The sequence below is a fragment of the Talpa occidentalis genome, unplaced genomic scaffold, assembly GCF_014898055.3.
Source record: "Talpa occidentalis isolate TD23 unplaced genomic scaffold, MPIMG_talOcc4v2.1 talOcc4.12, whole genome shotgun sequence".
Classification (NCBI taxonomy): Eukaryota; Metazoa; Chordata; class Mammalia; order Eulipotyphla; family Talpidae; genus Talpa; species Talpa occidentalis.
In genome coordinates, this window is record NW_023601212.1 from 98,364,911 (window position 1) to 98,389,207 (window position 24,297).

Below are 24,297 nucleotides of genomic sequence, written 5' to 3' on the forward strand. Positions count from 1 at the left end.
CAGATTCAGGTGTGCTAAATTCAGATTACATCCTCAGCCAGGCACCGCAGGCAGCCTCCGCCCCAAACCACTAACGCTGGGTGGGAGCTCAGTTGGCACAGCCCCGAGACCTTGGTTGACCTGAAAGCGGGGTGGGGGGGCCTCTTGGTTCTCAGTGTTCATGGGGCTCCTAAGTAATTGAACGCATCATGAGATCAGGGTGGAAGCAAACTGCCACTGGGCGTCAGGGGAGCTGGCTCACAGAGGGGCCGGCGGGCTGGCTGGCAGCTTGGCTGCCTATCTGCGCCCGGGGAAGATGTGGGGGTGGTGTTCTTGTTCGACAAAGCGTGACATTAAGAACAGAAGCTATCTGGGACAGCGGGTAGCTGAATCAAATGGGGACAGGTTTCCAGAACTCTTGCAATCAGGCTCTGCAGCCCCAAAGCGCAGTGCAAAGAGAATGTGCTCTGGCTTAAGCGGCTGTGCAACCTGCGGCAAGTCACTGAGCCTCTCTGGTCTCCAGGGGCCTCATCTGGGAACCAAAACGGGGACCCCGTGCCAGGTGCTTGTACGGAGCCATTGAGACGACAGGCATCAGGTCAGGGAGGGTCACGGCCGTGAAGGACACCGGTGGGAGGGCCGAGGTCACAGGGTGGCTGTGTCTCCGCTGACCAGGCCAGCTGCCCTCTGTCCGTCCAGGGCACTGCGATGTCAGACTGTGCGCGCCATTCGCTGCAGGGTGAGCCTGCACACGCAGTGCCCATCTAACCCTTGTGTAACTTGTGGACGCCCCAACGAGGTGACATGAGAACTGGACTTGGAACCCAAACCGTGCATCCGGAGCGTGGCTCCATCTGTTGCGGCTGTGAGACGACTGTACTGGAGTTTCAGGGGATGTGGCTGGGGTATAAGAGGAATGAGGAGCCCCTTGGCAGAACCTCAGCGACCTGGCAGGAGGCTCCTGGGACAGGTAAAATGCTGTAACCACCTCCCCGAGAGCATCTCCAGCCAAGAGTCCGGGGCCCATGACGTCAGCCAGGGCCCCATCTGAGGCCTTGAGTGTCCTGCAGAACCACGTCAGCACAGACTGCCACCCCGATGGGGTCCTGCCTGGGGCCAGACCAGGGTCCTGACGGGGTTCAGACTGCGGCCCAGACTATAACCCAGCAAGGCAGCACCCTCACTGCCCAACCCCAGCGCCAAGATCAGGACCCAGCACACACCAGGGACTCAGTCAGCTGTCAGGCAGCCAACAGATGTCCAGGCATCAGGCAAAAGGGCAGAGCCAGGCCCCGGGCTGCGGGTGAAGCAGAGCCGGCCCCGGCCGCGGGGAGGAAAGGCTTCCCCACCACAGCTTGGGGTGCTTTGCAGGAGGCGAGAACGGACAGGGTGTGTGTGAGGGGGTGACGCAGGGGTTCCCACCAAGCGGGAAGGTGTCTGGCCAGTGGAGGGGGGTGTGAAGAGGGCCCCTTCCAGGCAGGGGGGGTGGGGGAGCAGGGCACCCCCAGAAACCAGAGCTTAGCCTGGAGTCACGTGCAGTGGGGACGTTCTGCCTCTGAAGGCAGCTGACACTGCAAACGCGTGTGACATGTTTGTTGACACTTTTTTCAGCACCAACTGCCGAGGCAGCTGGGATCTGCACAACGTTTTGAAACAAAGCTCGGCTCTGAAAGTAAACACAGCCGGGAGCTGCCCACCGCCCGCCGCCAACGGGCTGCCAGACACCCGCAGGAGGCGCTCGTTCCTGCCGCGGGCCCCGAACCCCACAACCGATGGGGCGCCCATCTGTGAGGAGGGAGAGTCCTTCTTGGACCTCCGGGCTTAAGGCTGGGGGGTCGGCCCCCACCCCTGCCTTTCTTACATTTTTTGGGGGGAATCACATTCCACGTCACATGTGGACAAGTGTGACGCTCTGAGTCTGGGGCAAGCCCCCATGACTTCACTCCTGAAGCCCCTGTGGACACCACCACCACCTTTGCAGGCAGGAGCCCCTGTGGACATCACCACTGTGGATACCGCCTGCAGGGATCTGCTGAAGCCGACCCCGTGCCCACACCTCGGCCAGCGACCCCTCTCCCTGCCCGGACGGGGCGACTAGGGACATCCAGGGAGGGAAATGAGAACAAGTCGGAGCACAGGGGTTCCCAGGGAGCCTGGTGTCGCCCTTGGAGGTGTGAGGGCGGCCACAGGTGTCAACAAGGCCTCTGCTGCTGGCCTTCCCAGCTGGGTGCCCTCCCCAGCCACCCCTGGCAGTGCCCACAGACACCGGCTTGTCCCTCTCTGGGTGCTCCTGGCATCTACTGGGCGAGGCAGAGATGCTGCTGAGCATCCTGCAGGACGCCCCCACCAAGAACCCCCAGCTCAGTCAGTGGTGCCAGTGGAGACTGTGGTCCCCTCAGATGCCTCCCCACCCTCTGCTATGCCAAGGTGCCCCCGGCTCCCCCCGTTCCCTGTCCCTCCCTCACTTGTCACTTGGCAGCACCTTCTCCAAATGTCATACCCTGTCCGGAGGCCCCTCCGTAGCCAGCTTCCAGTGGGTCTCACCCAGCTCCTTCCCTGGCTGTGGGCCTGGGACAAACTCGTGACCGCTCTGTGCCTCATCCGTTAGATGGGGATGGCAGCAGCACCTGCCCCCTAGACTAGCTGAGGTGGGGTGTGGTGTGTGGTCCCTGTGATGCCCTCAGTGTGGCCCATGTCACTGTCACTGGCACCACGCTGTGCCCCCCCCTTCTCTGCAGACACGGCACATGTGGCTGGACCGGCGCCGGGAGCGGGGACCTGTGGTTTGCTCACCAAGGCGACCCACGTGCCCAGGCCGTGGGGTGCGCTCAGGAAATATTTATGGACGACGGGCTGACTGAGGGTGGGTGAGGGACTGTTTCCAAGGCCGTGGAGGAGCCCCAAATGGCCAGCTCCCAGGGGTCTCGCGTCCCCAGGACTCACCGCGTTCTGAGGCTGCTGCACGAGTTTCATGAGGGCAGGGTGGCTGTAACCTGGCGAGAGGAGGGTGCGGTTAGAGACCAGTGCCGCCTGGGGTCCCGGGCCCTGCCCCCCTTCCTTCCCCACCAGAAACTCTCTTCAACGAGGGCGCTTTTTATTCTTTGCAGAAGGAAGGACCCATTCCTGGGGTCCCCAGGCTCCCTGACTCAGGATCCCTCAAGGTACAGACCAGAAATATTTAACAAGTATTCTAGGCGATGCTGCTGCTTGGTCAGGTTGTAGACCCTCACACTGGACAGAAGAGGCAGCGAAGGCCAAGTGAGAGGGAACTGGAGACCAGGGCTGGGAGGGGCAGCCAGACAAGTGTGCCCCCCTCACCCCAACTTGGGCTCACAGGGGGACCAGACCTCAACAAGTGTCCGCTCAGGGACTGAGTGAGGGACGCCGCCTGCAGTCGGGGGTCCGATCCTGCCTTGGAGCCTCTGCTTATCCCATAGCCCGGGGACAGTCCAGGTGAGCCTGGGGTGCCAAGAGCAGGCTTAGGGTGCCCTTTGCTTCAGCAAATGCTCTCCTGCCACCTTTCCCTACAAAGGTGCACCACAGCCAACGCACACATTTCTGAGCCGTGACATCCAAGACCTGCAGGCTTGAAGCCTCCGAGCATCCATCTGCAGCCAAACAGCTGCTGTAGGATTAGACCAAGGAACAGAGTCCCCTGCACCTAATAGGTGCTCAATAAACAGAAGCTTCTCTTCTTAAGAAGGAACAAGACAGCGGGGAGTGCCCCGGGCTCAAAAGCTGCACTTCTGCTCATCCCCCAGGAAAGGACTAGGGCAGCGAGGCACTGAGGTCAGGGGCCTCGTGTAAGGCAGTGGCCAAGTGTTCAGCCCAGTGGGTATCAGCTGAGGGTGTGAACAGGCAACACGGCCGGGACGCAGACCTGTTGTATCTGGGAAAGATGAGTTGGGATCTGGGAGCAGGAGTGGGTTTCAGAGAAATCGCCCCAGGACAGGATCTGGTCTTCCTCAAGTCTGCCTCGGCCATGTTTTCTTGAAACCAATTCACTTTTTAATTTAAACATACTTGAGGGCCTCCCTGGTGGCGCAGCAGTTGAGCGCTGGGTTGCGAAGCTGCCTGCGGCCTCCGCAGCGCCGGTTCGATCCCCGGCTGCTCCCCGGCCACCGGAGGAGGGTCCCACATGGTGGGCAGACCTCTCCTGCCGCCCGCTGCTCCCCTCAGCAGTGTCCTTCGGTCCTTCTGCCTGCTCTGCTCCCCGCTCTGGCTCTGGTGAATTCTCTCACCCTCCCGCGTGCTTCTGACTGTGCCCAGTACTTGTATAAATCAATCAATCAATCAATCAATCAATCAATCAATCTTGTATAAATAAATAAATAAATCTTTAAAAAAAAATAAACATATTTGAAAAGAGGCTTTCTTTTCTTTTCTTTCTTTTTTTTTTTAAGATTTATTTATTTATGCACACAAGAACTGGGGCTTCCTATCACTCAGGCCCAAGGCTCTGAGCCTGGGGTCTGTGCTCAGCCTCCCTGATAAGCAGGGCCGGGATTAAAGACTCCGTATCACCGAGACTGTCTCCTGATCGAATGACTAAGAGTGAGGAGACTCGAAAAGCCTGTGATTTCCCTGGGCTGCTGCCAGGACGGACTGGGGGCGGGATGCAGGGAGGCCAAGGGGGGCTGCTCACCTTCACCCCCACCCAGCCCAGTCCCAAGCAGCCCCGAGGCGGAAGAGCACTCATTCCCGGGAGGGAGCACTCGGTGGGCTTTTTCCGACATTTTTGGCCAGAGGACTTTCTGCTCTGGCTCCTTATCACACCGCCTGGGTGTTTGTGGCTTTTCTGCCTCAGCAGATAAGCCCGTTCCGGGGAAATCGCATTAAACCTCAGAGGGAGGTGGTCTCATGGCTGCGAAGCCAAGCCTGGCCCTCTGATGGGGAAAGCCCACTCTAGGGGGCCCCATGCTGCAGGGTAGGGCAGCTGCTCTCTGAGAAGCAGCTTTATGGGATCAGGACCGGGGCTCCTGTCCACGCTGGGAAAACCCTGAACCTCGTGGAACCCTCACCCCCCACCAGTTTGGGTGCTGAGAGACGCTGTGGGCACTGACTGAGATAATACGGGGGGCTTCAGCAGCACCCGGCGTGTAGGGACATCTCAGTGAGCATTTGCTTCACGGCCCTTGCCAAGATTGCAGGTGGAGGCGCAGGGGTGGCCGGACAGAGAACACTTAGAAGTGCTAGTCTTTTAACAGTGGCTGCTGCCCCCTGCCCCCTGCTCCTCCCACCCCTGCAGGTGGCTGAGCCCTGGTGGGGGATGGAGGGGTTGGCCTGGAGACACTGGCCCGCAGCCCCTGGCTGATCTCCGTGGAGCCAGGCTCGAACCCAGGAGATCCGACCCGCCCATCCAACGCAGAGTGCGGATAGGCTCAGGGATGCCGTGGAAGGGCAAGGCGTTTCTGACCCGTGGACTTCCCAGGACGGACAAATCATCCGCTTACCATCTAGGTGCATCTAGTGGGAGATAAATCATTTGCAGGGAGTGCTCCAGCGGAAAGCAGAGGAGGAGAGAGACCTGACCTGGGGTCTCCGGGGAAGTGCCAGGTTGCTAGGAGGGCAGCGTGGGGGAGGAGGAGGGGGGCCCAGGATGCCCTGGTGTTACCCTGGAAGGGACAAGCCTCACCAGACACTCTGCTTGGAATCCACCAGCCAAAGAGACGGTGCCCGGGCTGCAAAGAGGCACTGCCTATGTTTCCAGGCCAGCCCTGTCTGTCCATCTGCCACTGTGCCCTCCTGCAGCATCCTGCTCTGAGTGGCTGAGAGGGGAGGCAGGTGCTGTTGGTGCCCCACCAGGTCACTGTCCTGCACAGGCCACCCCATCCCAGCTGCTGTGGAGGTAGGGAGGGGGGAAAAGGCGGGGGGGAAGTCCAGCCCATTTGCTTCAGCCCGAGCCAACTCTGGGGTATAAGCCATATTACAGAGCCCCCACCCCTCCCCACCCAGAGGGATCAGGCTGTGGCTAGTCTCCGGTGGCGACCTCATCCTCCTGCTGCCTCTTTTCTGAGACATCTCCCTCCTTGCACAGAGTCCCTGCCTCAGGCTCCTCATCCGGGAAATCCAGCCCTAGACGCTGACTTTGGACACTGTCACACAGACCTGGCTCACGCCCAGCTAGGCCTCCTCTACCAGCTGCTAACGTCTCCGAGTTCTGCTTGTCCATCTACAAAATGGGGACATTGACTCATACTTCCCTTGCAGGGTGTGGGGGGAGGAAACAAGGGCAGACATATAAAGTCCCTAGCGACAGACCTACTAAGAAAGACATTCCTTTCCTCTGCCCTCAAGGGAGAGGGGGCAACACCCCTGGATGCACCCGCCAGGAGAAGCACCCAAAGTCAGGACAGGCACAACTAAGAGAGAAGGTCACGTTCAGGGATGCATTTTCCAGCTCTTACCTATAGGGACAGAGGAGATCTGAGAGTAGAGGTCCAGCATCCGGTTGCCATCCACATCAACCAGGTAATTGCCTCGGCTCTCTTCGTAATTGCAAAAGAAATGCACGGCCTCCGCATTCTGGGGGAACAGGGAAGAAGGGTGAGGCTGGCTGCAGTGCCCAGGGTCTCTGTCTGTCAGGACCACCACCCGCCCATTCTCTGTTCTCCTGGAAACCCTCTGGCTGATGGCGACATGGTCCTTTTTTATCCCAGGGGCCATTACATGGGCTGTTTTCTTTGAAACAGTTTCTTAATTTGTTGGTTGTATTTTTTTTTATTTTTAATTAATTTATTTATTTATATGAGCATTGGGTACAGTCAGAGCACGGGAGGGTGAGAGAAGTCACCAGAGCCAGAGTAAGGAGCAGAACAGGCAGACTGATGAAATACACTGCTGAGGGGAGCAGCGGGCCAGACAGGAGAAGTCTGCTGTGCTATGTGGGACCCTCGCTGGCCGGCCGGGGATCGAACCGGCGCTGCAGAGGCTGTGGGCAGCTCTGCAGCCCAGCACTCAACCACTGCACCACCAGGGAGGCTCTGTAGGTCATATTTTATGAATGTTTCTGTATGTGTTTGATATGTCACATTAAGTGGTTGAGATATAAATATATACTTCAGGTACAAATCTGAAGTAGAGTCTGATAAGATGTATATGGCACAGGTCAGAGCAGCCACTGGGGAAAAATATAGAATAATTATTAAAGAAAGGAAAAGGGTACACGAAGATACTCAATGCAAAAGCAAACAAAATACAAAGAGGAACAAAAGAATAAAAATGATACTAGACACATAGAGAAGAAAGAGTAAAATGGAAGACATCTCTATATCTATCTATCTATAAAAACATTTCAATAAGAACATTTAACTGTGAGAGTTCCAAACCGTCAGGCTGGACAAAAAGATCCATCTGGATGCTGTCTACACGAGACACACAAATTCAAGGATAGAAATAGGTTGAAAGTAAACGAATGGAAAAAGATGTGACTCACACCCAGTCGTAAGAAAGCTGAGCTGGCTTCTACTATTATCAGATAAAATAGGCCCGAAGAAAGGTCACCAGCATGGAGACGAGAAATGAGGATTAAAGGGTCAGCCCACCAAGAAGACTTAACTGTAAACACATGTGCTCCCGGCCTCAGAGACCAGAGGATAGGAAGCAAACCCTGACAGAACCGCAGGGCGAAACAGTTCTACAAGAATAGCTGGAGACTTCTGGACCTGGCATTCAAAATGGACAGAAACCTAGGCAGAAGCTTACCAAGGAAATGGACTTGAGGGGCTCTCTAAACTGGGCGCCTCACCAATATCTACAGGACACACCACCCACAAGGGCAGAGCCAAGTTCCTCTCAAGTGCACAGGCACATTTTCTAAGGTCATAAAAAAGATTCAGTAAATTTGAAAGGATCGAAATGACACAAGCTATGTTTTCCACCCACAATGGAAGGAAATTAATCAATAACAGAAAGAATTGCCAGCGGTTTACAAAAATGTTGAAATTAAGCAGCACGCAAATAACCAAGGAGTCAAAGGAGAGATCACAGGAGGAATTAGGAAAAAAAGTTCAGAACAAAAGTCAGCTGCTTTTTTTTTTTTTTTAAGAGAAAGCGCAGATGAAGCATCTGTGGCCCAAGGCTGAATGGTAAACAAGAAGGCTGGAAGGCATGCCGGCTGGTCCCACTTACCTGAATTATATTCAGCTGTTTCATCAGCTCCTGCAGGCAAGAACAAAAAAAGCATCTTGGTGAGGATACACTCTTGCCAGAGGGGTTTGGACTCTTTGAAGTCATCCCAAAGTCTGGAGGTATTTCCCCCTCATGCCGGTAACTTAAAAGTTAGCGAGTCAACAGTGTTATAAATATTTTTAAGTTGCTTAGTTTAAATAGGCAGGAACCCACTGCTGCCAGTTAAACTGCCGGTACAACAGATTGGAAAATAATAAAATAAACTAAAATATTTAATAAGTATTTAGACACTTGGAAGATAGTAAAATAAAATATTTAACAAAAAATGACTAAAGTCAGCTAAGTTATTTAACAAAAAATTTAAGCTGAAGATATTATCTAGTGTCCATAAAAGCAGAAAAAAGTCTTAGCATTCCATTAGGAAAAGAATACCAGCTGAAAATGTTAATTTGCTTCTCAAGAACTATTTATAATTTTAATACAAACACTATAAATCATTTGTGCATTCTGTGTAGAAACTGGGAATTATAACTTGTTGCTTAATATGAGAAAGATTTCATCTCTAAAAATAATTTAACATAAAATAAACTTTAGCCATTAGTGTCATAAAATTATCTATTTCCATGTAAAAATACAAAACAAGATTAATGCAAGAATATGAAAGATTATTCCAAGTATATTGCTATTAAATTAAATTCTGTCCCCAAGAAATATGCATGAAAAATGCCTCCCCTTTTGTGAGCAAACTATATCCAATAGAACTACAATCAACGTCTGTCAGTGCCAAGCTTGCCAAGTTTATAATATAGTTGCGATGACAGGAGGAATCCTCTGATACCAAAGAACATGGTACTGCGGGTAAAATGTGCAAAGAAAAAAATGAATTTGTATTAACAAGGTTCACACTGTTATTTTTTAGATGCATGGGAAACAGTACTGATAACACATCACAGAGTCAGGTTCAGTCAGTGTTCCAGGACGCACCAGATGCAGGTTTTGCAGCATTTTAAAAAAAGATTTATTTATTAATGCACACAAGAGGTGGGGTATAGGCCAGAGGTGGGGGGTGAAGGGGTGGCCAGAGACAAAGTGGGGAACAGAACAGGCGGATCTACTGAAATACACTGCTGAGGGGAGCAGTGGGGAGATAGGAGAGGTCTGCTGCGCCATGTGGGTAGCTCCCTGGCGGGGGATTGAACTTGAGCTGCAGCGGCTGGCGATAGCTTCATAGTGCTGAGACTTAACCCCTAGTGACACCAGGAAGGCCCGCTCTGCAGCATTTTTGAGACACCCCAACCTTCCTCATCAGACTGGTTTGTGCCTCTTCCACCTCACACGCAGACATCTGCCCCAGGATTCAGTGTCCCCCAACTTCACCCTGCACAGTTCTGCATTCACTGTTTCCCCTGCCTAGGACAGATGCACTCCTCTGGCAAAGCTCTCCTTTTTGGCCTCAGTCAAGCTCAAGGGCATGTGCTGTCCATGCCCTGTGCCATCCAGTATTGCGGTTCTTGCACCACAGGTGGGATGTTCTGCCCCAGCCTTGACTTTGGACTGAAAGGAAGCCATGTGACTTGATCTGGGCAACAGAGTGAGGGGGAGTAACGATGGGCCAGGGTGGAGCCTTAGCCTCCGGAGACCCACAGTGTGGTGCCCTCTGCTGTTTCCAGGAGAACAACTCCCAGTCCAGCTTGCTGGAGGATGTGAGACACCTGGGCAGGGTAAGGCCGCCACTGTGACCATGACAGACCTAGCCTAGATCAGATGACAGCCACTCACTCCCCAGGCCTGTGGAGAAATGCCCGCCCTCCCTCCTAGCTCACTCTACAAGATGAACCATCATACGCTACCGGGGTCTGGCGACCACTAGGCAGCACTACAGTGGTATCCGAGACACCCCCACTGGCTCTCTCCCAAAGCCTCCCATGCAGCTGTGCTCTACTCACCCTTGATCTGGGCCCTGGCACTTCCGTCTTCATCAGCGGCCCATCATAATCAAATTCCACGTCGACCTTGGCTGCAGCTTGACTGATGTGTCTGGGCCCTGCAGAAAACAGAGATGGTGAGACCCTTGGCAACACAAGCCCCTGTCCTTAACTGAGGCAGCGCCTGAGCTCAGCCCTACCCAGCTAGACTGCCCAGAACACGGGGTCCGGTCAGATCCGGGCACCACAGAACACTGCAGATTTCAACACCAGCAAGGCCAGTGCTGGAGAAGCGGGAGAAGCTCTGGAGCTTCCCAGTGCTTTTGACCGGGCACTCCCTTGTTCAGGATTCATCCTGAGAAAATCCCGAGAATGGAGCACAAAGATGTAGGTTAAAAACATGCAGGACTGTACCCAAAGGATGCAAAAACACGAATCCAAAGGCAAGCATGACCTCCTGTGTCCACTGCAGCACAATTTACAATCGCCAAGTTATGCAAACAACCTAAGTGTCCTAAGTGTCCAGTGACAGATTTGTGGACTAGGAAGACATGTAGACACAAGGGAATACTACTCAGCTATAAAAAAGATGAGCTGTAGCCATTTGCCACAACATGGATGAACTGGAGGGGATGATGCTTCAGAGAAAGACAAATACCGGATGGTGTCAGTATATGTGGGATTTAGAGACACTAAGCAAAGGGTCAGATAGAGCCAAACTAATAACAAACCCCAGGCATCTGTAGGCTGAGGTGACCAGTTGGGGAGCATGAGGGCTGGGCCGCTGGGGTGCAAAGCAGTGGACTAAGGTGGAGGGCTATGGTGTCCTGGTGCGGCAACAGCACCTGAAAATCATATACCTCTAAGTCATATGCAGTGTTGTACACCGATGTCACCTCAAAAACAAAACAAAACAGAAGTGGCGTCTGTAACAACAGACCTGAGTGTGCAACAGTGGCAGAGTCCCAAGGTAGAAATACTCCCGAGGTAGAAATCTTGAATCCTCCCGGACATGGAGAGATGCTCACGAAAGGTCAGGTGATAAGACTGATCAGATGGTGTAAAAATCGAATCTAGCCCCACATGCATAAACCGAGCAGAGTTTCCTGGCACGCCTGGCATCTGGGGTGGGGGTCAATCTCTGCTTGGGGGTGTTCTGTTTGTGTAAGACGTCAAGCCCCCGGTCTTTCCCGCTGCACGCAGGAGCTCCCTCCTCCCAGCTGCACCAGCCAAATTCCGTGGGAGGGGCTAATCAATGTCTCCACTGTGGATGTCAAAAAAAAGTTTTGGGGCCTCCTCTGGTGGTGCAGGCGGTTGAGCGCCACTCTGTGAAGCTGCCTGCAGCCTCTGCAGCACTGGTTCGATCCCAGCTGACCTGCTAGGGTCCCACGTGGCGCGGCAGACCTCTCCTGTCTCGCCCGCTGCTCAGCAGTGTATTTTATCAGTCTGCCTGTTCTGTTTCCCTGCTCTGTCTCTGGTGAATCCTCTCACCCTCCTGCACATCTGGCCTGTACCCCGGATCTTGTGTAAATGAATAAATAAATCTTTTTAAAAAAAATTTTGGCTGCAAGTGATTTGTTGGAAACTCATTTTACATTGCTGGTGGAGGACTGACCTCAGAGAGGGAGTTTTCCAGGGTCACCCCACGAGGCTTTGGAGCTCAGCATGTCGCTGAGACATAAAGGGTGGCCCAACCCCAGGGCTGATGGACTCCTGCGTGGGCCTGCTCCAGGGAATCCGACAGAGGGGGCAGGCTGCAGCCAGGGGCTGACCACACCGTTAGTGTCCCGCCCGTCTTTCATCTTCTGGCACATGCGTGGCGGCTGGAAAACGGTAGCAGCAACTTTTCCTTGGGTGGCCATAATTGCATCGAAGTGGGAACTCGCTAGATAGTTTCTAGAAATGCTATACATAATCTCCTTCCTCTTTCTACAGCCCTGAGGGTGGTTCTTAGTGTTTCTATCACCCAAGAGAGGAAACTAAACTCAGAAGGTGAAAAAAAAAACCAGCTAGGTTTTCCCCTCTTCTTTCCCTTTCTTGCTCTCTCTCAGGACACACACATGCATGCACACGCGTGCACACACACACACACACACACACACCCTTGCCACATTACCCAAAGCCATCATATCTAGAAAACAATTCATTCTCAATTTTCCATACCAGCTTTGGGTATCAAATAAGGTTTCCAAGTTAATCATGCAATGAAGTATATAGTCCTGTGAACATAATATCCAGCTAAAATCCAGCTGGATTTTAAGGCATGAAGCAACCGGCCCTTATTGTCTTCTGTTTGATCTCGAAGTGAAAAAGGAATTTGTAAAGAGCTTATTTCCACTAGCAGCAAGTCAAAGGGCAGGGAACATGCTGATGACGTTGTGTTACACTGAACTGTTTATCTCTTCCTCGGCCAGAGCTCAGGGTTACTGGTTGAGACTGATTCCAGCTAGACCTGCATGAAGCGGGGATGCATTTCTGGATAAAAATAGCTCTCGACCGGTGCTGATCTCACTTTGTTTCCAGCAAAGGGGGAACGCGAAAAATTCGAAATGAGCAAGCTGTCTTCAAATAAAGACACACAAGTCCTCCTTTCCGTCCTCCCGAAATGCCTGCCCCTCACTTTGGAGCCATCAGAATTCTTGGGAATGGCAAGGGGGGATGCCAGGAATGGAGGCGGTGAGCAATGGCAGCTGAAAGGGTCCGGGATGCCGAGACTAGGAGGAAAAGGAGACGTGATGGACAGTGGGGAGAGATCCCAAGCGCTGGGGCTGCCCGGGGCCCGGCACACGGGACTGTTTCGAGAACTGCATTGGCTCCAACCACGAGCCAAGCCTTTGTGGGTGTGGATGGAAGGGGGCCAAGACTGCTGAGCGGAGATTCTGGAAATCAGGCCTGGTGAGAGAGTGGGCAACCGGGCTGTCAGGAAAAGGAAGATGGGGCGTTAGCCGTGTGCTTGGGGTCCTGCTGTGTGAGACGGTGTTGCTAGTCCCATTTTACAGATGAGGATCAGAGAGGTGAGGTGACTTTCTCAAGGTCACACAGCTAGTGAGGTGCAGAGTCAGAGGTGGAACATAGGTCCAGTACTTCTCCTTTTCCTACTATCAGGCTATCTCAGTTTGTAGAGGAAAATAACCAAATTCCAAGACAACAAATACCCCCTTCCTGACAGCGCATGATGCTATAAACAATGAGAGACGAGAACCAAACTTGGGTGTCAGGGCAACTTTTTCTGGAATCCCTTCTGTGAAGCCACATGAGCACGAAACCTGTGCGAGGAACAGACCGGACGCTATGCTGACCTGACCTTTACGTGGCTGACCTGCTGAATTCCCGCAGCCCCGAGGCGGGAATATCACCCCCAAGTTACAGAAGACACAGAGAGACTCGGAATGTCCATCAACTTGCGCAGGGTCACACAGCTACTCAGTGGCCGCACGGAAAAGTGTGGGTCTCCTTTCTCAGATTGTGTGGTTATACCTGATGGTCTTTCATCTCATTCAGTGCGGGTTTTTGAAATGAAACCTTTGCAGCAAAACAACCTGCTTCCCCTACGGGCAATACTGTCAGGAGCGCAAGGAAGCAAAGCTGGAATGAATGTTGCGTGCCGCAGTGTTTTCATTCATGAAGAGCAGCAGGCCCCGGAGGGGGGTTGAGCCCTGACACCCAGACCGGGCACAGAGCATGACTCCAGCCTGTTCCCCTGGGTCTGGACCATGCTCACCACTCCTGGCGGTCACGCCAGCCAACACAGTCAATGTTTAACCCCAAATGGTAAAAACAGCCATCAAACCTTATCAACATCCTCTTGATCTTTATACCGAGAGTAATAAAGGAATGTCATCTCCCCAAGCAGCCAGGGCTCCATGTGTGAGCCGGCCAAAGTCAAGGTCAAGCTCAACTGGAGTTGTTCGCTTGGCTCTTCTTTCAAGCAAATCTTATCTCCCCCACCATTGTCCACCCCATTTATTGTCTGATAACAGGCTCATTGGGGAAAATATTAATAAGCATCAATGGGAGGAACATCCGTGTCTGACTTCACCCCACAATAGCCGTGTTCGCTGCCTCCTCTCCCAGCCTCCATTTACCCACATGAGCGTATAAAACCTTTTTTTTTTTTTTTTTTTTGCATGGAACAGTGCAATGAGAACAGCATCTCGGGCCAACACTCTCATCATTGGTGGTGTCACAGCGGCCCAGGCAAACCCCATGGGTGTTGTGGCTCACTGTGGCTTCTGCTTGGACTTGCTCCTCCTGCTTCCTTCACTTCCAGGAAGCAGCTGCCACGTGGGGAGCAGCACTGACTCCAGCTGCCTGGAAGCTGGCCCCCCAACAACCCCAGCCTTCAGATGAGACTGTACCCCGGCCACAGCTCAACTGCACTCTCATGCAGCACCTGGTACCTTCTCTGCATCTTATCCACGGGTCCGTGAGATAAGAATGCATATGACTTTAACCTGCTACGTCAGGGGATCTTTGTTACACGGTGACAGGTAACTAGTACACTAGCTAAGGGTGCAGCCGGGGCCAGACTGGCTCAACATTTGCTCCTCTGAGCCCCTGGGCAATGTAATTTATCTGCTTCTCAGTTTCCTTTGTCTGAGGTAGAAATGGGCTTAGATAAGCTCTCACTCCTGTCATCCACGAGCCACTGCATCCTTCCCAGCAATGTGTCGTGGCATTTTAAAACCATATATTGTAGTAGATATGCCAAATTGATCAGCCAAAAGAAAAGAAAAAACCTCACTCTAAATCTTGCACAAGTGGCCAAAAGAATCAGTTCCCGCCTAGAAAATGCAGAGCTAGGGACCTCCGGGCATTTGCCATTTCCAAGCTGGCAAGTGTGAACACGAGCTCCCCCTCTTATTGCAGGTGGAAACAAAGTGCTTTCCCAGGCGCCTCTTCTTTTTGTACAAGATACCAGGGGGGAGCAGGGACAACTCCTACTACTCCACACTCTAGAAGTGGAGACTGTCTGCCCCTTGGAGAGGCCCCAAGTCCGCCCCTGTGGTCTCCATCCACTGCTCTCTTGTGTTGTGTGGGGGGAAATTCAGGCGCCCTTGAGAATGACCTTCAAAGGTGGAGCCCCGAGTGCCAGGTGGCTGGAGCCCCAGGGGGTCATGCTCTCTTTTCTCGGGGTCCTCCCCACCCAGTAGGTGCTCAGCCCATACTGAGCTACGGGATGAGGCATCTTTTCCCTGTTCTCACTCCTACCTGCATCGTTCTGGCTTTGGTTTATTTTTAACATGATTCTGGGCAAGCATGAGTACGCTTCTCTTATAATTAAGCAAAACAAACCTCAAAACCGCCTAATGATCCCTTGAGGCTATCAAGGTCAAGAAAAACAAGGGAAAACAGAGCAACTGTCACAGGCCAGAGGAGACCATGGAGCTGTGGCCGCCGAATCTGTGGGAGCTGGTCTGGATCCCGGAGCAGGCGGAGGCATTAAGGGACAAGCTGGTGAAATCCAAATCGCAGTCTGGTTTGGTTAAGAATAACGTCCCAAGGTCATTTCTCAGCTGTGACAAGAGCATTCGGCGGTGTTAACGATGAGGGGGGCGGGAGGCCTGGCATCTCTCTGTACTATTTCTGCAGCTTCTCTGGACATTTAAAATCATTCCCAAATAAACCTGCTAATAGTTTTGCTAACAGAGAGGAGAGACCCCATCCAGGTGGAAACACCAGCATTCAACATGCAAGCCCAGGGCTGGGCCAGCCACTGTCTTCAAGTGGCAGGGGACTTTACGAGCCGGGGGGGCAGACTGGAGGACCTGCAGGGGGCCTAGGGCTAGCCCCTCTCTTCCAGGGAGCCAGGAGGCAAGAGAGGGAAGCATTTGGAGTCAGACTGACTTGAATTCAAGAGGCTGCGTGACTCTGGGAGAATGACTTTACTTCTCTGAGCCTGATTTCTCACCAGTAAAATGGAATTCGCCTTCCTGGAGGAGCCCCTGGAAGGGAGGTCTCATGAGATCATGAGGCTCACCTGGGCTGCCGGGTGGGCAGGCAGAGATGGGCAGGCTGGCTGGGCTGCCGGGCGGGCAGGCAGAGATGCTGGAAGCCTCGAGAGAGATGGGGCAGCAGGGAGCTGTACTGCTGGCTGGTGGGTGTGGGGGTGTGGAGGGAGGGACAGGGACACTGCTGGGACACCCTCCTGTCCTGCGCTCTGACGCACGACTGGCCTTTCGGTTGACGCGGCAGGGACATCAGCAGCAACTCTGCCACGCATCTCCCCTATGTTCCTGCCTAGGGAAGGTGACAGCCTGGTCCTCCTGGCTGCTGGGTGTCAGTGCCTGCCCCTCAGAGCTGCCCACCCACAGGCATGGTGGAGATGGGAGGGTTTGCTGCCGGGGACAGGAGATGAGGGATAGTGGACGGGTCCGTGATCACTGGCTGGCCAGTCCCTTTACCCCCGAGGGCTGTCCAGCCTGGAATGCTTGTCTGGGCTGTCGTCCTTGAGGATCAGCACCTGCCAAGTCGCCTAGACTTACCGGGCACGAGCGGGCAGTACTTGTGCTGGAGGCTGCAGGCCAGCCGCCGGGTGAGCAGCATGGAGGCCATGATCTCTCCTTCAGGAACAGACCCCCGCCCTGCAAGAGACCAGGAAACCAGAAAGTTAGCCCGAGAAGACCACTTCCCTTCTGACCAAGCACCCACCACTTCCCTAGCTAGTGGGCTGTCAAATCCCTTGCTTTCCACATACAGTGACAATCGACACCCGTGCAGGTGTGCGTGCCTCTGCCTGGCCACACCCAGGTAGGTTTACTAAGCCCGTTTTCTAGGTGGAAAGCAGAGCGCGCGGATGGAGTTGGCTGGCAGCCCGCCGTGAGCAGGCTGATGGGGTCAGCATGTCATCACCTGGCCAAGCCACACGCCAGATCCCAGCTGGGGATCTCCAGAGCGGACGTCATCACCGTCCTGCCCGCACTGACCACGGGTCATCAGCTCATCTGGGAATCCCGAGGACCCAGAGGCGTCTCTGGTAACCCATTTTGTGGGGTGCACATCTCCTGCACAACCAACCACCCCAAATTTGCTAGGGAAGGAGTGGGCGCCCTGGCTGTGGGACTGGCTTGGCTGCGTGGAAACGAACTGGATGTGACCCTGACAGCCCGGGGTCAGGGCCCTCAGCTTCCGCTTCACAGGCGTGTTGATCAGCTCCTGGTGCTCCTAAGTCCTGCCCTGTGTCCCCAGGGCCTTGCCCTGCGGCTGACTTTGGCATCACAGACCAGAGCACACCACACACACTCTTTCCTTTTACCACCCGTGGCACGAATATTCCAGCCCCTGGAAGAGCGAGGGCCGTGGTCCCCAGCGCTCGCGCGCTCCCCCCATCTGGCAAGGCATGGCGTTGTTTAGGTTGGGGAGAGACCCAGGTGGGTAAACACGCCTCTGTCTGAAGTTCATGCTCTAGCGGAGGAGGAGAGGCGGGGGCGGGCAGAGGACGGGCCCGTTTAATGTTCTAGGTAACTTTACCCACAACGTCAATAAAGTCTTAAAATAACCTGGTAAGATATGTAAATGAGCACTTCTGAGTTCACTGTCAACAACCAATTCTCGAGAAGGCAGGAGGGAACCGTGCTTTGCTGGCCTGAGCAAGGAGCCAGGGGATATCAGGGAGCAGCGTCATGCTGCCCATGGGGACTCCGGGACTCACCCCGAAAGTGGAGAGAGTCCCGCAGCCACAGAAACCTGTGCGCCCGTGGGCTCGTTAAGGAACCCTCTGCCTCCGTTTCCTTCTCTGAAAAGGGGGATGACACTAAAGGAGACCACCTGGAGGGCGAGCAGAGGGGTTGCTGAGACCTGGGACTGGGGTTCTGCTGCCCCCCAGCCCCAGAGCATTGCAAGCTGCAATCACTCCCCCGATAAATAGTAAATGCGGAGCAACCTTCTTAGGAAGATGGAGTGGGGGGGCTGGGCCCCAGCAAACATCACAGGAGTGGAAAGGGTAGAGGATTCGGAGGCTCAGGGAGAGTGGCCTGGCATAGGGAGGGTGGGGCAGTGGGAGGGAAGGGCCTGCGGAGACCCCTCGTGGGTGGGGGGAGCCCAGCTCTGCCGGCTTGTCCTGAGGGTTCTGCTCAGCTAAGCTCCGTGTGTGAGGGGAACCAGAACTCGGTGTCCGTGAGATGCTGGGGTTACCTGGCCGGGGAGGGGCTCCCAAGGCAGGTGCTGGGGCAGGCCCAGGGCAGCAGCCAGGGCCCAGCTCCTCAAGCCCTAGTCTCAGAGTTGGTGTGACCACTAAGGCTTTTGGGGTGCTCAAAAAGTGAAACACTGACTCAGCAACTCCACAGTAAGTGAAAGCAGGAACTCAAACAACCACCCCCGCACACAAGCCCAGCAGCAGCGTCCACTGCCGCCCCGGGTGGAGAGAACCCCATGCTTATTGGGGTAAAAGGAAAAGGCAGTTGAGCCCCACCAAGGAGTGCCCCCCACCACGAGAAGGCATGGGGTCCTGCCACGCTGCAGCGTCATGACGCCATGAACCCCAGCAACCCCTGCGCGGCGGCCTGTCCTCGAGGTAGAGGCCACGGGCCAGCAAGGGGAACCCCAGGCTGCCAGCGGCTCCCCGGCCGCCGAGGCTGGGAGGAGGGGTGGCCGGGTGGGGTTCCGAGGGCGTGGGCTTTCCATGGGGGAAATACGGCTATCCTGGGACTCGACAGTGGTGGTGACTGTACAACCTCGTGACTGTACTAACAGGCGCCGGACTGTCCGCTTAAAATGGTTCACGGTTGATTTCATGTCCGTTGGGCCTTAATGAAAGAATTCAAGTTTAAAACGAGAATGGGGGAGACAGAAGGGGTCCAGAGGATGGCACTGACCAGGCAGGCTGGCGGCTACCTGCTTGCCCCGGCGCTGCGGGGCTCCTCGCCGTCCGCCAAGGCATTTGCATCGCCCCTTCACGCAGCAGGTATCCCTGGGCAGGGATGTGCGGGCACCGTGCGTGAGGGCCAGAGCGCTGCCCAATACCCAGGTGGGTGTCTTCTCAGGGCCACAGTCACTCCCCCCACCCTCAGGGCACAGCCCTCCTGTATTGGCTTCACATCTGTCTTGACACCACCCTGCAGTTTTAATTTATAGGCAAGTAGTTTTCCTAGAAGTTACTAATCATGAGCCCTTTCTGCTCCCCACCCCCCCAGTTTCATTTGTGGCAGATAAAGGTGATTGGGAAAAGTCTATAATAAAATCAGAGCAGATGATTCCACTAAGGGCTGGCTGGTGGTGGCGGCCCCAGCCGGGCAGGATGAGACAGGTGTGACGGGCAGGCCAGCATCCAGCGGGCACATTTTGCCATGACGTTCAGAATGGAAAGACACACTGACACCGAGTAATGCATCAAGCAGAACAAGAGCGATGGAGGGCACCGGAGGGAACTTAAGTCTCAGGCGCTGAGTGTGCGGCCTCTTGCTGTGTGTCTCCAGCCAAGCAAGTGGGAAGACCTGGTCTAGCCAGGTCCTGAGCTGCCCTTCCACCCGCCTCTCCCACCTTTCCTTTAATGAAGATGCTCATGAGCGTGATCTGCTCCCTCCTATCTGCTCCTGCCTTGGGAGGGTGGGATGGGATGGGGGAAGAGGCCTGAGTGCAACTTTTAAATCCACAGAGGGAGGGGGGACTCCCTGGCAGCACAAGGGGTTAAGCATAGCACTAGGAAGCTCTCTGCAGCCTCTGCAGCATGAGTTTGATCCCCAGCCAGGGAGCTACCCACAGGGTACGGCAGACCTCTCCTGTCTCCCCGCTGCTCCCCTCAGCAGTGTGTTTCAGTCAGTCTGCCTGTTCTGCTCCCCACTGTCTCTGGTGGATCCTCTCACCTCCTGCGATCTGGCCTGTACCCCGACTCTTGTATGCTTAAATAAAAATTTAAAAAAATAAATAAATCAACAGGGGGAGGGAGGGAGGACGGGGGAGGAAGAAAGGGAGGAATCCTTCCAATTGTTCTGCAGGGAGACTGGCAGAGGTGAAAATGCTGACTGCGGTTTCCTGCTCACCTGCTGTGTGCAAGGAGCCTCCCACCAGTCATTGCATTCTGCCAGGCTCAGAGGTCAAAGGGCATGTTCAAGGTCCTGGTGCTCAGGAGAGCAATTCCTCCCAGTGGCCACTGTCCAGCATGACCCTTTTGACAGGGTCCCCCGGAACAACTAATCCCGACCTCATGCTCAACCCTGGTCTGCATGACCCCCAACTCCCTGCCAAAGGAGGTGTCTGACTTAGGGAGTTAAACATCTCAGAGATCCAGGGAGAGAGGCCTGAGGTGACCATTCAGGCATCGGTGTGCAAGATGCTGGGTGTGAAGTCAGCATCATTTACCTGCTGTGTGCCCTGGGCATGGAAGTGGCCTCTCTGTGCCTCAACAGTCCTTATCTGCAAAATGCGGGTGATGTCAAAGGAGTCTGCCTCACAGGGAGCAGAGGAGAAGCTGAGACCTGGGATGTGGGCCCGTACTGTGCCAGCCCCAGAGCAGAGCCAGGCGGCCAGCGACCCCTGGAGAAAGCCAAACGCCGGCCAAGTGTCCTGTACCGATGGCGTCTAGAGCACCTCTCCGTTCAGCGGCCTTCTGGCAGGTGAACATGAAATCTGCATGCATCATTGTCTAAAAATGGACCCCCCAGACTTCTCTGGGGTGTGCAAATGCTCCCGTCCTCCGATCTGCTCTTGGGGCCAAGAGAAAAGTGCTACATTCTTCCCGGCCTCGGGCGAGCCCACTGGCTTTTCTGCCGACTCAGTGGACACAATGACACACTCAGCCAAGTGCAGGGGTCACCATGGCAACCAAGAAAGCCAGAGCCTGGGGCCTCTGCAGATGGCTAACAGGGCCCCATTCACGGCTGTGACGGACAGGGACAGAGGGCTTTATGGCGTTCCTGGCTTCCCGCCGCCGGCCCTAGATCCCGCAGCCTCTCCTGACTTTCTGCAGCATGGACCCCCCCCCACATCAGAATCTCCTATAACTGCCTCTTGGAGCATCACCCCAACATCAGTGGCTCGCCTAGGGGCGAGGAACACTGTTCTTGGAAGCGGGCAAGCGCGGACTGAGGCTGCAGCTGAGAAAGTAACCTGAGCCAGAAGCGGGGTCCCAAGGTGCATGTATTAGCTGGATGCCCTGGTTCCCCCATCAGGGGGCCCCGACTCCCCATCTGTGAAAGGATGAAACCTCCCACATGGTCACGAGGGACTCCATGGGGCAGGGCCCAGTGGATAGTGCCTACAAGACAGAGTCGCTGGCTCCTGGCCGGCCATTTCCTCAGTCTCCAGAGAAACCTGGGGCCTGAACAGGCTGCGGTGAGAGGATTTTGCACACAGCCGTTCAGCAATGAGCCTGAACTTGAGGCTGGGCTCGAAGGTTCCACAAGGGAGAAGCTGGTGGGCTCCAGCCTCTTGCATCCTCAGGTTGTGTCCCCGCCCCCAGCCTGCAGGCCCCGTCAGGAAGCAGCAGCTGAACTCACACTGAACTGAAACCACAGGGAACAGAGAGGCGGCTGCTAGAAGGCGGGGCCCCCAGCCTGGGAACAAAGTGCAGGGGAAAAGAACAGACTAGGCCTCAAACCCAAGCCCCGGGGATGTGAGAGAGAGCGCGCCTTTGTTCTGGGGGCAGGAGGATCCCCACCCTGCGAGGGACCAGCAGGCGAGCTCGATCCCTGGGCATCTGTGGGGAAGGGAGGCTGTGCCAGCACTGACGGGCCGCCCCACCCCCACGCAGCAGCAGTCAGGTTGTTATAGTTTGCTCTGGGCCACAGCTGGTTCTGGAGCGCCCGGGAAGCCCACAGACACGTGTCCTGCTCTGTCCACGGGACCATGAGGTCGACTCCCATGAGGTCAGAGTGACCGCAGGAGAGCCGTTTCCTGCCCAGCCCAGCGCAAACAGGCCGCCCTCAGGTCTCCAGGGACTGCAGAGTGTGCAAACACTCCAGGGCCTGAGCTCAAACCAGTGGTCTCCTTCCAGATCCACGCTGCGGGCGAGCAGGTGGGCGGGCAGGCGGGAGCACTGTGCTGGGGGTGGGGCCACGGGGTGTGCCTGAGAGTACTCCCACATCCTGGGAGTGCTCCAGTCACTCATGGACTGTCACTTCCATCTGTGCGGCGCTCTGCTGTGCGCCCCTGGGGGCCTCTCTAATCCTGGGAGGCAAATGTGCTCTTCCCATTTTGGGGTGTGAGGAGGAGGCTCAGAGAGGAAGAGCCGCTGCCTGAGGACACACAGCTGGGGAGTGCAGCTGGGTTAGAGCTAGAGTGCTCTGGGCTTGAAGACCAAGATCTGGGCACACCAGTCGGTGGGTCCCTACCCAGAAACATCATCGCACAACTCAGCAACTCAGGCCCACACATGCTCTCTGCCGGGGAACAGCCCCTCCAGCCACGGCGCAGCCGCCGCCACCTCCCTGCAGACTCTCAGCTTTGGCCACACATTCTCGGGTGTCCCAGTACTGCCCCAGTCGAGTATTCCAGCCTCAGCCACACGTGGCACTTCCTCGACACCCCAACTCTCGTTTCCCCTGCCCCCAATTTCATGAGGAGCCCTACCCCACCCAATGGAGTGAAGGGTTCCTGGGGGGAGAACAAGCTCCTTTATAGCTCTATGGGGCTCGGGGTAGCCGGGTAGAGGAGACGCCGCCACGGAGGCTCAGCCACGGACTATGGAAAGGCTTCCTCTGCCTTTTCTTGCTTTCTCATTCTGCCAGCCACGACGTGAGGCTTTTTGGTGCAGGGAGTCAGTGAAGGGGAAGTCCCGGACACAGTGACGACAGGCACCCTGATCCGCTGCTCTCTGTAAAAAGTTATTTCAACCCAACGGGCAGGCTTGCCGCTTGCTTGGATGTGGCCACAATGACTGGATCACACGGCCCACTGCAAGTCACTCACGTGACCAGCGGGCTGTCAACCACGCGACACATCACATGTCAATCATGTGACCACAAGCCTTCCAGGGGGTTTGGGTGTGAACCTGACTCTGCCTCTGTTTTCTCAGCTGGAAAATGGGTATGATGGGCCACCTCGTCCCCAGGCTGCTCTGAGGACGGAAGGAGAAAATCCATGCACACAACTAGGCCACGCTGTAGGCACTCAAAAAATGTTCAGACCCACAGAAAAGTTGCAAGCAGAGCTCAGCAACACTTGCAATCCTATATCCATCCATCCATCCATCATCTATCTTCTAAATTATTTGAGAGTTAGTTGCAGACATTGTGCTATTCATCCCTAAATCCTTCAGTCTGTAGCTTTTAAGAGCGGGGATGTTCATGTGGCAACAGTCAGAGACCCCGGGTCTTCTCCCACCAGGAAGCGACTGCGGCTCTGACATTAACTCCTAAATACAGCCCACCCTCAGGTTCTCCTACTCGTCCCCAGGCGTCTTCTGTGGCTGCTCTGTGGCCCCAGCTCCACCCAGTACCATTCGTTGCACGTGCTTGCAAGGCCCCTCATCTCTCTCAACCTGGACCCATTTCTCTGTCCTTTTGCCTTTTCTGACTGACATTTTAACCACCCAGGCCAGGTGTTTTTCAGGTATTTCATCTTAATCAAGGCTTTCCTTCATGTTCTTGTAAAACCAAGGGCAGTTCATGGGCAGAGGTGGAGAAAGAGATCCCTGGGGGACAGGATGCTAGAGGGGGAGGTATGTGGAGGGAGGTGAGGGGGGTGCTTGGAGGATCAGCTGTCCTTGGGGTTTAGAGCTCCTGGAGGCAGCAGCGGATACTCAAGAGATAACTCTGGTTTTGTACCAAGTGCCTGAGCCAAGGCAGACAAAGGCTGTGATGAGGGGGACGAGGGAGCAGGTGGGAGCAAGGCCTGCGAGTGTGAGGTCACCCCTCAAAGACTGGGGTCTGCTCTTGCTTGGACCGGAGCCTTCCTGAAGTTGGTCCTTTCTCTGTTCCCTCCCCTCGGGCGTCCCGGGCAGGGGGCTGACCATTCATCCAGCTGCCAAGTCTCTCAAATATTCAGGGACAGGCAAAGCAGAAAGGCTGGGTGACGTGGCTGCCAGCCTCCTGCACCAACGGCGGGACCCTAGGCCGGCAAGGCTGGACTAGGAAGGACGGCCGTCTCGCCCCGCAGATGTCATTTTGCTTCTAACTCTGCTGCCCCTGAGCCACCTCCAGAGGACACCGGCTACTTCTGGAAAAAAAAAACCCAAAACAAACTCCTAATGTGACCACGGAAGTCTAAGATGCCAGTGGAGTCACATACCAGCTTCCTCTCCCTGATCTTGGCATAAGCCACCCAGGAGGCCAAGTGCGAGAGCCGCAGGGCCACGTCCTCTGTCTTTCCCCCATCTCGGCCCACGCAG

General features: G+C 55.1%; 1 protein-coding gene across 2 annotated transcripts in view; it reads right to left on the reverse strand.

Moving 5' to 3' along the window:
- The window catches only part of ABAT (4-aminobutyrate aminotransferase), a 64,704-nt gene that overhangs the window by 15,516 nt on the left and 24,891 nt on the right, over positions 1 to 24,297 (reverse strand). Inside the window, exons 2-6 of one of the 2 annotated variants that reach the window (XM_037507627.1) lie at positions 16,520 to 16,618; positions 10,056 to 10,153; positions 8,110 to 8,139; positions 6,387 to 6,504; positions 2,923 to 2,972 (exon numbers count right to left, since the gene is read on the reverse strand). In XM_037507627.1, coding sequence (XP_037363524.1) covers positions 2,923 to 2,972; positions 6,387 to 6,504; positions 8,110 to 8,139; positions 10,056 to 10,153; positions 16,520 to 16,589 — 366 coding nt within the window. In that variant the 5' untranslated portion in view covers positions 16,590 to 16,618. Of the gene's footprint in view, positions 1 to 2,922; positions 2,973 to 6,386; positions 6,505 to 8,109; positions 8,141 to 9,682; positions 9,713 to 10,055; positions 10,154 to 16,519; positions 16,619 to 24,297 lie in introns of those variants that run through there. The other variant, XM_054693855.1, reaches the window with a different exon arrangement.